General features: G+C 47.8%; 1 protein-coding gene across 1 annotated transcript; it reads left to right on the top strand.

The window, feature by feature from the left end:
* The first annotated feature begins 593 nt into the window (after nt 1-593).
* LOC121002669 (regenerating islet-derived protein 4-like) lies at nt 594-8815 on the top strand. The gene is made up of 4 exons (XM_040434103.1): nt 594-611; nt 794-931; nt 1400-1514; nt 8748-8815. The coding sequence occupies exons 1-4, from the start codon at nt 594-596 to the stop codon at nt 8813-8815; spliced, it is 339 nt and encodes a 112-aa protein (XP_040290037.1).
* Nucleotides 8816-12611: the final 3796 nt, after the last annotated feature.

Below are 12611 nucleotides of genomic sequence, written 5' to 3' on the forward strand. Positions count from 1 at the left end.
ATCCAGTCAGCTTGTCAGTACAGCAGAGTGAGAGAAGGAGAGAGCAGAGTTATCCAGTCAGCTTGTCAGTACAGCAGAGTGAGAGAAGGAGAGAGCAGAGTTATCCAGTCAGCTTGTCAGTACAGCAGAGTGAGAGAAGGAGAGAGCAGAGTTATCCAGTCAGCTTGTCAGTACAGCAGAGTGAGAGAAGGAGAGAGCAGAGTTGAGTTTGCCTGCCAGTTTAATGCTAAAGCCTGCTGGAACCAGGACAAAGCCTGAAACTGTTTGGAGAAACGTTTATTTAAGTAAAGCTGCCATTGAGCTTCATCTCAAGGTCTGGACTCAAGTTATTCTTTCCAATTCCTCAATTATTCCCCATATTTACTGTTTTGGAGCCAAAGCCTGGGGTCCAGCTGTATCTAGGTAGGAGCACTGTGACACATAAAAAGACATTTTGGCCACACTACACCACTCGGCATTCCTACACCTGGGACGCGATATATAGTAGAGCCCCGGGGGGAGGTGCCCTTTGCACTTTTATTTTCTATTAACTAGATTTTCATTAAAGATTTATTATTTTGTTTTTTAACGTCTTTACAGTCAGTGAATCAAAAATGAGTCCAGCAGAGGAGGCAATATGGAGGATCACAACACACTAGGAAGGGCCTTGTACTCACTTTAGCTGCATGATAAAAGCCATGTACTGAAGTGAGAGGACCCCTTTAAGGGTCCGTCCAGGTGACTGTCCTGCTGCTCTACCATCAGTCGGTGCTCCTGCAGACTTACCTGTGTTCCCAATGTCTTCTTCCCACAGTTTGACTGCCAATCCTATGGCCACGGGGCTCATCTGGCATCCATCTTGGATTCTGCAGAAGCTAATATCATTGCCTCCCACATTTCAGCCTACCAGAAGAACCAGCCGGTCTGGTCAGGACTTCACGACCCCGACCAGGTGATTACAGGGCAGGGATGCAGGGGGTAATTACAGGGCAGGGGCATGGCAGGTAATTACAGGGCGGGGGTGTGGCAGGTGATTACAGGCCGGGGGCGCGGTGGGTGAGTACAGGGCGATGACACGGCAGGTCATTACAGGGCAGGGGTGTGTCAGGTGATTATAGGGAGGGAACGCGGCAGGTGATTACAGGGCAGGGACGTGGTGGGTGATTACAAGGTGGAGACGCGGCGGGTGAGTACAGGGCGGGGGCGTGGCGGGTGATTACAGGGTCGGGGCGTGGCGGGTGATTACAGGGCAGGGACGTGGCGGGTGATTACGGGGCGGGGTGCGGCAGGTAATTATAAGGTGGGGCCCCGGCGGGTGAGTACGGGGCGGGGCCCCAGCGGGTGAGTACAGGGCGGGGACACGGCGGGTGAGTACAGGGCAGGTGGTACGGCATTATACATTACTGACATTATGTTTCAGATCCGCCGCTGGAAGTGGACAGACGGCTCCATGTATAACTACCGCTCATGGCTCCCCAACCAACCGGATAACAATAAGGGACAAGAATACTGTGGAGAGCTCTCATGTGTGGAAAGTAAGTGAACCCCAAACTTCTAACCCTCTCCCCCTCAGAAAAATCTCACCTGTCCCCGTTTCTTTTCAATAAGTTAAGTAACTGACCCCAGAAATCACTAGAAGAATATCATGAGACCACAAAACACAGTATCTGACCTCATATCTATCTATCTATCTATCTATCTATCTATCTATCTATCTATCTATCTATATTATATCTATATATCTATCTATCTATCTATCTATCTATCTATCATCTCTTATCTATCTATCTATCTATCTATCTATCTATCTATCTCACATCAATCTATCTCATATTTATCTGTCATCTATCTCATATCAATCAATCAATCAATCAATCAATAAAGCTCTATTATAAAATTATACATTAGTATTGCCAAAGCATATGGGAAATAGTGGGTTGAGAAATGGGGACACACCCGGGGTCGGTGTATAGGAATCCATGGCATATCAGGCTCCTCTCAGTCTATAGCAGGAAGTAATATATTGTGCTGTTGTGGCCGCTGTGTTCTCCTTCCCCCAGCAGTATGGAGAGTTGTTCTCTTCCCCCAGCAGTATGGAGAGTTTTTCTTCTCTTCCCCCAGCAGTATGGAGAGTTGTTCTCCTTCCCCCAGCAGTATGGAGAGTTGTTCTCCTTCCCCCAGCAGTATGGAGAGTTGTTCTCCTTCCCCCAGCAGTATGGAGAGTTGTTCTCCTTCCCCCAGCAGTATGGAGAGTTGTTTTCCTTCCCCCAGCAGTATGGAGAGTTGTTCTCCTTCCCCCAGCAGTATGGAGAGTTGTTCTCCTTCCCCCAGCAGTATGGAGAGTTGTTCTCCTTCCCCCAGCAGTATGGAGAGTTGTTCTCCTTCCCCCAGCAGTATGGAGAGTTGTTCTCTTCTCCCAGCAGTATGGAGAGTTGTTCTCTTCTCCCAGCAGTATGGAGAGTTGTTCTCCTTCCCCCAGCAGTATGGAGAGTTGCTCTCTTCCCCCAGCAGTATGGGACGTTGTTCTCCTTCCCCCAGCCGTATGGAGAGTTGTTCTCCTTCCCCCAGCAGTATGGAGAGTTGTTCTCTACCCCCAGCAGTATGGAGAGTTGTTCTCTACCCCCAGCAGTATGGAGAGTAGTTCTCCTTCCCCCAGCAGTATGGAGAGTTGTTCTCTTATCCCAGCAGTATGGAGAGTTGTTCTCTTCCCCCAGCAGTATGGAGAGTTGTTCTCTACCCCCAGCAGTATGGAGAGTTGTTCTCTTCCCCCAGCAGTATGGAGAGTTGTTCTCTTATCCCAGCAGTATGGAGAGTTGTTCTTCTCTTCCCCCAGCAGTATGGAGAGTTGTTCTCTACCCCCAGCAGTATGGAGAGTAGTTCTCCTTCCCCCAGCAGTATGGAGAGTTGTTCTCTTATCCCAGCAGTATGGAGAGTTGTTCTCTTCCCCCAGCAATATGGAGAGTTGTTCTCCTTCCCCCAGCAGTATGGAGAGTTGTTCTCTTCCCCCAGCAGTATGGAGAGTTGTTCTCCTTCCCCCAGCAGTATGGAGAATTGTTCTCCTTCCCCCAGCAGTATGGAGAGTTGTTCTCCTTCCCCCAGCAGTATGGAGAGTTGTTCTCCTTCCCCCAGCAGTATGGAGAATTGTTCTCCTTCCCCCAGCAGTATGGAGAGTTGTTCTTCTCTTCCCCCAGAAGTATGGAGAGTTGTTCTCCTTCCCCCAGCAGTATGGAGAGTTGTTCTCCTTCCCCCAGCAGTATGGAGAGTTGTTCTCCTTCCCCCAGCAGTATGGAGAGTTGTTCTCTTCCCCCAGCAGTATGGAGAGTTGTTCTCCTTCCCCCAGCAGTATGGAGAATTGTTCTCCTTCCCCCAGCAGTATGGAGAGTTGTTCTCTTCTCCCAGCAGTATGGAGAGTTGTTATCCTTCCCCCAGCAGTATGGAGAGTTGTTCTCCTTACCCCAGCAGTATGGAGAGTTGTTTTCCTTCCCCCAGCAGTATGGAGAGTTGTTCTCTACCCCCAGCAGTATGGAGAGTTGTTCTCCTTCCCCCAGCAGTATGGAGAGTTGTTCTCTTATCCCAGCAGTATGGAGAGTTGTTCTCCTTCCCCCAGCAGTATGGAGAATTGTTCTCCTTCCCCCAGCAGTATGGAGAGTTGTTCTCTTCCCCCAGCAGTATGGAGAATTGTTCTCCTTCCCCCAGCAGTATGGAGAGTTGTTCTTCTCTTCCCCCAGAAGTATGGAGAGTTGTTCTCCTTCCCCCAGCAGTATGGAGAGTTGTTCTCCTTCCCCCAGCAGTATGGAGAGATGTTCTCTTCCCCCAACAGTATGGAGAGTTGTTCTCTTCCCCCAACAGTATGGAGAGTTGTTCTCTTCCCCCAGCAGTATGGAGTGTGATGATGTTTGGCTCCAGCTCCCCTTATATTACTCTTTTATTTTCTCTATTCACAACGAGACCTCAGGACACGTCTTATTGGTGGCTTTTGTGGGTGCATGTCCCCCCTCTGACTCCTTCCACCCAAGGCGTCTGTAAATAACTTGTATCAATAATGTGGAAGGCGGCATATAGCTTTAATTCAATATGTATTTCTTTAGGTACTGCGCGATGCGCTTCCTGTATGCCTCCACCACCTGCCAGTACGCAAGAGCCCGCAGTGTACAGTAACTTAGATGCCCACAGATTGGTAAATACCTGGTTCTGGGTGTTCGTCTGCTTGACTGTCTGTCCTGCGTCTTTCTTGATTTTCTTTTGTCACGTCCAGGTTGAAGGGAATACCGTAGCTCTTGCTGTGACGTCACACAGCGCTCCGTGCGAGCGTGAGTTAGCAGCCCTTTCAAATCGAGCTGTGCCACCGGCCGGGGCAAGCTCAATATCCAGCCTGAATTAATAGGGTCCAGCCTCCTGTATTCCCTTCAACCTGGACGTGACAAAAGAAAATCAAGAAAGACGCAGGACAGACAGTCAAGCAGACGGACACCCAGAACCAGGTATTTACCAATCTGTGGCATCTGAGTCACTGTACACTGCGGGCTCTCGCGTACTGGCAGGTGGTGGAGGCACACAGGAAGCGCATCGCGCAGTACCTAAAGATTTATCACACACATTACTTTGACTAGCAGCGGTGGCGATAGCGCTGCGGTACCGCGGCGTCAGATAGCACCAGTGTAAGCGCCTGTGTAGTACAATTAAGAAGTGTTTCACTAGGTCAATATTTATTTCACCAGTGGTACAATCTCAGAGCGCATTTATGGATTATTGCGACGTTTCAGGCCCAGTTTGGTGCCCTTTATCAAGCTATAAATGCAAAGACAAAGAATATATCAATATAAATATTCAAAAATTCATTAATCATAGTGTAAGATATTTCATCCATAACATAAGAAAAAATAAGAAAAAATTATAATAATGTGTCCGTGTGGGAGACACGGACCAAAGGGTAAGTATAATGAAACAAGGTGATTAGATGAGTACAAAATGAACAACAACATGATTGGAAAACATGACCGTCTATATTGGATAACATGATCACAGGCAATCATTTCAATCTCAGGGATGGTAGATCAAGCAAACTGATTGGAACAGGGGGCGGCAGCGGGTGATATCAGTTGGCCTGAGTGTTCAGAGGGCAATGACTCTGACTGAGCACTAGGTCAGCGGGATAGTGTCCTAGTAACTAGCAGGCTCCGGAAGGCCTTCTGAGGTGGATGTGTTATATATACGTCCGAGATGAAATGCAGGTAGTGCCCAGGAGTATAATAATATGTAGAGTCCAATTACACACAAACCATGCAATAGGGTTAGCCCAATATCCGACCCAGCAGGTGCGGTATTGAAATTCCAGTGAAATGATCAGAGCGTGGTAGGGGCATTAGCGACGCCTTACCTGAAATGATTGCCTGTGATCATGTTATCCAATATACACGGTCATGTTTTCCAATCATGCTGTAGTTCATTTTGTACTCATTTAATCACCTTGTTTCATTATACTTACCCTTAGGTCCGTGTCTCCCACACGGACACATTATTATAATTTTTTCTTATGTTATGGATGAAATATCTTACACTATGATTAATGAATTTTTGAATATTTATATTGATATATTCTTTGTCTTTGCACTTATAGCTTGATAAAGGGCACCAAACTGGGCCCGAAACGTCGCAATAATCCATAAATGCGCTCTGAGATTGTACCACTGGTGAAATAAATATTCCATTGAAGCTATATACCGTCTTTGGTGTGCTGTCTCCACATTATTGATACAAACTCTTTTCTTTTCTGCTTTCCTCTCATTTTGGGTTATCTCGGCTCTGCCGTTATTTGATATGTTGGTGTCATGGGCTTTCATATTGCTCTCACGTCCCTCTTTCCTAGAGCTCTCCTCCTGGATTAGAGGTTCTCTCTGGGATGATAACTTTCAGTGTTCTCTTGCTGCAGTTCTCGTAATTTACGTCTTATTTCCTGCAGGGTTGATGCCTGTCCACACTTCATTCTCATTATTTCTTTAGTTACTTGGTCATTTATATTATTGTCACCAAGACTTCTTTGAAGCTGTTCTTTAAATTGAATAAAGTCTGTTTCTAGCTGCAATCTCTGGTCAGGGTCTCGGGTGAGGAGAGGGAAGCATTAGGACACGAGGCTGTAGGAGTGACCCTGGTGGTGGACTCCATGGGGGTAGACCCATCACTGCTCTTAGTTTCTGTAGTTTGTTCTTTGTAGGTTTGGGCCTTGTATGACTACAGTGCCATTATTGTAATGTTGATGGTGAGTGTGATGTCATCATCATTTTGTGGGTCTTTTACCCTGATTTGTTGGCCCTTGTGCCAAGATGAGGTCTGCTCAGTGTAGAATCGCACATTTCTTTTTCATCTGCTTCTTTGAAGGTAAAATCATCATTTTCCAAGTTTTGTCTCAGGCTAGTTTCACACTAGCGCTTAGAATCCGGCAGGGAATAGCCTTCTGGGTCTCTTTGGATTCCGGCATTGCCAGAAGCTTTAACTTTGCCGTCCATTCCATTCATTATAATGGGGACTGGCAGAGAATCTGCATATTTGTCAGGTGGAGGTCGGATTTCTGTCAGTCTCCATTACAATTATCGGGGCCAGATGGCGAAGTTTAAGCCTCTGGCAATGGCAGAATACAGAGAGATTTGACAGACTGTTCCCTGCCTGAACAGCACGCCAGATCCTAAGCGCTAGTGTGAATTTAGCCTAATGACAAGTAGCTCATTACAAGGTATACAAGGTGGAAACGCAGGAGCTCATGTTCAGTGCTGCTTCCTCCTGGGACTCCTATCTCATATCTATGTAACAAAGTCAAAAATGTAGTCAAAAATGTAACAAAGTCAAAAAAAGCAGCTGTCACGACAGAGGGATAAGTGCAGCCCTAAACTCCACCCCACCTCTGTCCCTGCCTACTTGCACAACCCGTCCTAACCAACGGCGTACAACTTGGCGGCAGTCCCTCACTTAGACAGGTGCAGGGGCCTAAGAAGGTAAGAGGAATACAGTAACAGAGTCAGGCAAGCCAAAGTCAAAACCAGGAGGTCACGCAGGTACACAGGGAGCAATCCGATAACAAAGTCAAAACACAATCCAGAGTCTGAAGCCAAGAGGTCACGTCAATTCCAGGGAGGTCTCAAGGTCAAGGTCAAAAACAGAGCCGAAGTCCAAAACACACAGAAGGCACAATACGAAAATGCTGGCGAGGGTAGCAAGACCATTCACAGGCAACCTGTGGCCAGCAGGCTGCCTGTTTAAATAGCAGAACAAGTGGGTCACATGACGTGGCCAGCGTCACGTGACCCAAGTCCAGCCCAAACCATCTGAGCGCCGGCCGCGCTAAGGAGGCGTGCGCTGCCGAGTCCTCCCCGCCTCCTAGTCCCCATGGAGATGAGGCCACAGGCCGCGTCCTTGCTCCTGCTCAGATGCGGGATGCCGGCGCCGCAAGGAGGAAGCGCGTCGCCGGCTCCCTGTTACAGCAGCACAAGCAAAAATGAAAGTGACAATGTGCCATCAGCCAAGGCCGTCTATCCATCTGCAATGAGCAGGAATGGGTACACTGACGCCACTTATGCAGTGGGTCAGGATATGGGTGGATAATAGTCTATAGTTTGTTCGTGATGCCAATTGCAGTGTGCGCAGGGTACTATCCCAGGGCCCTCCCAAGGTGTAATAACGCACGTCCCAGTTTAGGAATTCCAGAGTGGTGTAATGGTCTATAATGTCTCTGTATGGTGGTGATAATGGTGTCAACGGTGTCTCCTACCTGGGTGCGGCTGGACTCCTGGATCCTGGCTCACTTGCAATAAATTGTGTGTAGTGATAGTAGGAGTAATATAGGAATTTTGCAGCAGAAATTGATGTCCAGACCTTTAGGTGAAGTTCAAACTTGTCTTTACTGAAGAGAACTTTCATCCAAGCAAAATACAGCTTTGGTCTTTGGCGCCAGCAGGTTTTGGCAATGGTTGGCAGGAATAAATCTTCTGCACTATAACTCTGGAGCTTGCAGGAAAAGACATCTGCTTAGTAGCTCTGTAACGGTGTCAGGAATTTAGCTTCTGCACTTCTCTTTACCTTCTGCTTTGTGGGGACTGACTAGCTGAGGAGGAATATGGCTTCTCCTAGGTCTCTGGACTTTACTCACAGATAGGCTCACAGGGAATGCTTTTGTCCTAGAACTCTGGAGATTGTCTGCTTGCTTCATCCAGCTGAGGCTGAAGGGCTCTGGCTGGGGATTTGATCTATGTCTCAGCCGAGACAAGATCCTGGCTTTCTTCCCTGTGCAGGGGGACTCCTGAACTCTATCACACAGCCTTCCCCAACAGGGGTGGCTGGCACACTGAACTCTAACTTCCTTCCCCACCCAAGCTGCAGGATGTGGGAACAGTCCACATCTCCAGAGAGGGGGAGCTAAGCTGGAATAATCCATTCCAGCCTAGATGTAATAAACTGTAACTAGTTCCTTACCAATGCATTGCTGACACCTGCTGGTCAACATGGAAAATTACAAGGAAATTTACATTTAACATAGTTTTAAAAGCACAGTTGTGATGACATAATATAAATGATAACAGATGACAATGTAAAGGCTCTTAACAGATAGTAGCGGGGTAGAGGCGTGTCGTAACACAACTCTGGGGTGTTACACATCTATAATGAATCACCATGCGGGGTCATCACAGGCTCCTCAGATACTTGTATGAAGATCTGTCAGTTTTTGCACCAGAAAGCTGAGGTGCGTATGATAATAAATTCCCCCCCATTGTCTTTTGCAGATTTTCTAAAGTGGAATGATGCTTCCTGTACTTTGGTGCACCCTTATGTGTGTAAGTTCAAGCCTTAGATGTTTTACACCAGGAGAACCAGACATCCAACTCTTAGGAACTGAAAGGAAAACCATCAAGAGTTAGGCCAAACACTGTATTCTGGGGTCTTCCCCTATAAGACCCCACTGAGAAACTCTTAATAAAGAACTGACCTGCAGATTCCTGTCTCCATGTAAATTATTTTATTCTATAACATAAGAGGAATTTACAGAAAATCTGATCCTGGTCAGCATTCTAGTTAGTTTTTTTTCTTGAAATTTCAAATGCTGCATAAGCTATCCTAGAGGTGTAACCAAGCTTTTCTTCCCCTGGTGAAAAGATTCTCATTTGAAAGGTACAGCCACATTGCAGTGACCACCACACAGCCACGTCTGCCCTGCTGTGTACCTGAAAGACTGAGCAGCTGTTAGAAATCAATTTCAAGCTGCGGTGTTGCCATACCCTCACTTCATTTGGCCAGGTCCCTAACTCCATTTATGTCCCCTATTCAAAGAATGTGACCAGGCAATAACCATAAATGACCTAAACATCACATGAATAAAAAAAATGTGTCCATTGATGTGTTCCATTAGTACTTGCTGCAAAACCAGCAGCAGCGTTAGCAGGATCAGTGGTAGCAGGAGAAGCAATGCAGCAGCAGCAGCACCGGGAGCAGCAGCAGCACCGGGAGCAGCGGCAGCACCGGGAGCAGCGGCAGCACCGGGAGCAGAGGTAGCACCGGGAGCAGCAGTAGCAGGAGGAGCAATGCAGATGTATCACAGGAGCAGTGGCAGCACTGGGAGCAGCAGTAGCAGGAGGAGCAATGCAGAGGTAGCACTGGGAGCAGTGGCAGGAGCAGTGGTAGCACCAGGAACAGCAGCAGCAGTGGGAGTAGCAGTAGCAGGAGGAGCAGATGTAGCACAGGAGCAGTGGCAGCACTGGGAGCAGGAGGAGCAGAGGTAGCACCAGGAGCAGCGGCTGCAACAGGAACAGTGGCAACACCAGGAGCACCAGCAGCACCAGCGTTGTGTTTCTTGCGATGGCTGACAGTATGTACTACAGTAGCTTCTTTTTTTTCAAGCTTGCTATCATTGCCACTTTCCCTCGTCCTACCAGCATTAGTTGCTTTGGTTTTGGCAGTTCTTCAACCAGGTGTCCACAGCCCAATCACCCCACTCCTGGTCTTCAAGCTGCTCCACATCCTCCATGCCACAGACTAACCAGCGTACTACCCTGGTTCCTTTCACTTCTGAGACAACATTTATTCAGTCCTTTCTCACTCTAGGTCCCACTGTCTCTCCTCAGGGTCTGAGGAGCAGACTCGGTTTCATTCTTCTACCAGGGGACCATTCCTATCAACAGCTGCAGCTCCACTAAGCTTTTTGGCAGGAGACATCCACTTTTTACAGCTCTACTTGCAGGTCTGCCCCCTGTGGCATCATTGCAAGCAGTTTATTGCAACTAGAAGTCCTTTTCCTTATGTTACCAACTCCAATGTGCCTACTGAAGAACCATGATCTCATTTACAAATCACATTTTGTCCATAGTTACCCTTCTCAATCCAGACTGCTCACCCTACATGGGGAAAAACCCATAAAATATGTCCAAATGTCAACATTCCACATACACTACTCACTAATAGTCAGGGATATTTGTCTTGTGGGTGAAATTTCAGGATTAACCTAAAATGCCTTCTAACCTATACAGGTGAACTTAATGTGACCTTCTTTAAAGAGGACCTTTCATGGGTCCGAACATTTTAAGATAACTATCAGGACATGTAGAGTGGAGCCCAGGGATCTCACTGCACTTACTATTATCCCTGGGCACCGCTCCATTCACCCGCTGTGGCCCGTTACCTTCTCCCGCGCTGTATGGTAATTGCTACTATCGATAAACCAGGAAGGAGTCTTCTGTTTCTCCCTGGGCATTCCTTCTCCCAGGCTGTAGCGCTGTCCAATCGCAGCGCAGAGCGTCACAGCCAAGAAGAAAAAACCTCCCAGGCTGTGAGCTCTACGCTGCGATTGGACATCGCTACAGCCAGGTAGAAAGAACGCCCAGGGAGAAACAGGGAAGACTCCTCCCTGGTTTACCGATAGTAGCAATTACCATACAGCGTGGGAGAAGGTAACGGGACCACAGCAGGTGAATGGAGCGGTGCCCAGGGATAATAGTCCACAATCCTAGAGACCTGAAATTCAAGATTTCCATCAACCATAATCGGAGGAGGAGGCAAAGGCGAGGGTACAATAGGTTGAACATAAGGTTTCAATAAGGACTTATGAAAAACATTATGGATCTTCCAAGTCTGAGGAAGATCAAGACGGTAGGCAACAGGATTGATGACAGACAGGATCTTGTAAGGCCCAATAAACCTAGGACCCAACTTCCAGGAGGGAACCTTCAATTTGATATTCTTGGTAGACAACCACACCAGATCACCAACATTCAGGTCCAGACCAGGCACACGTCTCTTATCTGCCACACGCTTATATCTCTCACTCATGCTCTTTAGATTATCCTGAATCTTTTGCCAAATAGATGACAAAGACGAGGAGAATCTGTCCTCATCAGGTAAACCAGAAGACCCCTCTCCCGAGAAAGTCCCAAACTGCGGATGAAACCCATATGCACCAAAAAATGGTGACTTATCAGAGGACTCCTGACGACGGTTATTTAAAGCAAACTCAGCAAGGGACAAAAAAGAACACCAATCCTCCTGATTCTCCACCACAAAACAGCGCAGATATGTCTCCAGATTCTGATTGACGCGCTCTGTCTGGCCATTCGACTGCGGGTGGAAAGCAGAAGAGAATGACAACCGAACCCCCAAGCGAGAACAGAAAGCCTTCCAGAATCTGGAAACAAACTGCGTGCCCCTATCAGAGACTATGTCTGAAGGAATCCCATGCAATTTGACAATGTGGTCAATAAATGCCTGCGCCAGCGTCTTAGCATTGGGCAAACCAAGGGATGAAATGCACCATTTTGCTAAAACGGTCCACCACCACCAGAATCACAGTCTTCCCCGAGGAACGAGGCAGGTCCGTTATGAAGTCCATGGACAGATGTGTCCAAGGACGGGAAGGAATGGGTAAAGGAAGGAGAGGACCTGATGGCCGTGAATGAGGGACTTTGGCACGAGCGCAGGTCTCGCAAGCTGCCACAAAACCCTCAACCGACTTACGAAGCGCAGGCCACCAGAATCTCCGAGCGATGAGATCCAGTGTGGCTCTTGCCCCCGGTGCCCAGCAAGGACCGTATCGTGGTGTTCCTTAAAAATCTTGTGTCTCAAAGCGAGAGGCACAAACAACCTCCCAGGAGGACAAAGATCAGGAGCCTCTGACTGGGCTGCCTGCACCTCTGCCTCCAATTCAGGAAAAAGAGCAGAGACCACCACACCTTCAGCCAAAATGGGACCCGGGTCTTCAAAATTCCCACCTCCCGGAAAACACCGTGACAGGGCATCTGCCTTCACATTCTTAACCCCAGGGCGGAACGTGACAACAAAATTAAACCTTGAAAAGAACAAAGACCATCTGGCCTGTCTCGGGTTCAGACGCTTGGCTGACTCCAAGTAGGCCAGATTTTTATGGTCAGTAAACACGGTAATAGGGTGTCTGGCTCCCTCTAGCCAATGGCGCCATTCCTCAAAAGCCAACTTGATGGCCAACAATTCCCTATCTCCCACATCATAATTTCTCTCTGCGGAGGAGAGTTTCTTCGAGAAAAAGGCACACGGTTGCCATTTGGCAGGAGAGGAACCCTGAGACAAGACCGCACCCACCCCTACCTCAGAAGCATCAACCTCAACTATGAAGGGTAACGAAATAT

Source organism: Bufo bufo, chromosome 5 (genome assembly GCF_905171765.1).
Source record: "Bufo bufo chromosome 5, aBufBuf1.1, whole genome shotgun sequence".
Taxonomy (NCBI): domain Eukaryota; kingdom Metazoa; phylum Chordata; class Amphibia; order Anura; family Bufonidae; genus Bufo; species Bufo bufo.

Bases quoted from the DNA above. Each gene is read 5' to 3' on its own strand.
- LOC121002669 (XM_040434103.1), top strand. The intron at 932-1,399 runs GTGATTACAGGG...ATTATGTTTCAG, and splicing joins GACTTCACGACCCCGACCAG to ATCCGCCGCTGGAAGTGGAC. The intron at 1,515-8,747 runs GTAAGTGAACCC...TGTCTTTTGCAG, and splicing joins AGAGCTCTCATGTGTGGAAA to ATTTTCTAAAGTGGAATGAT.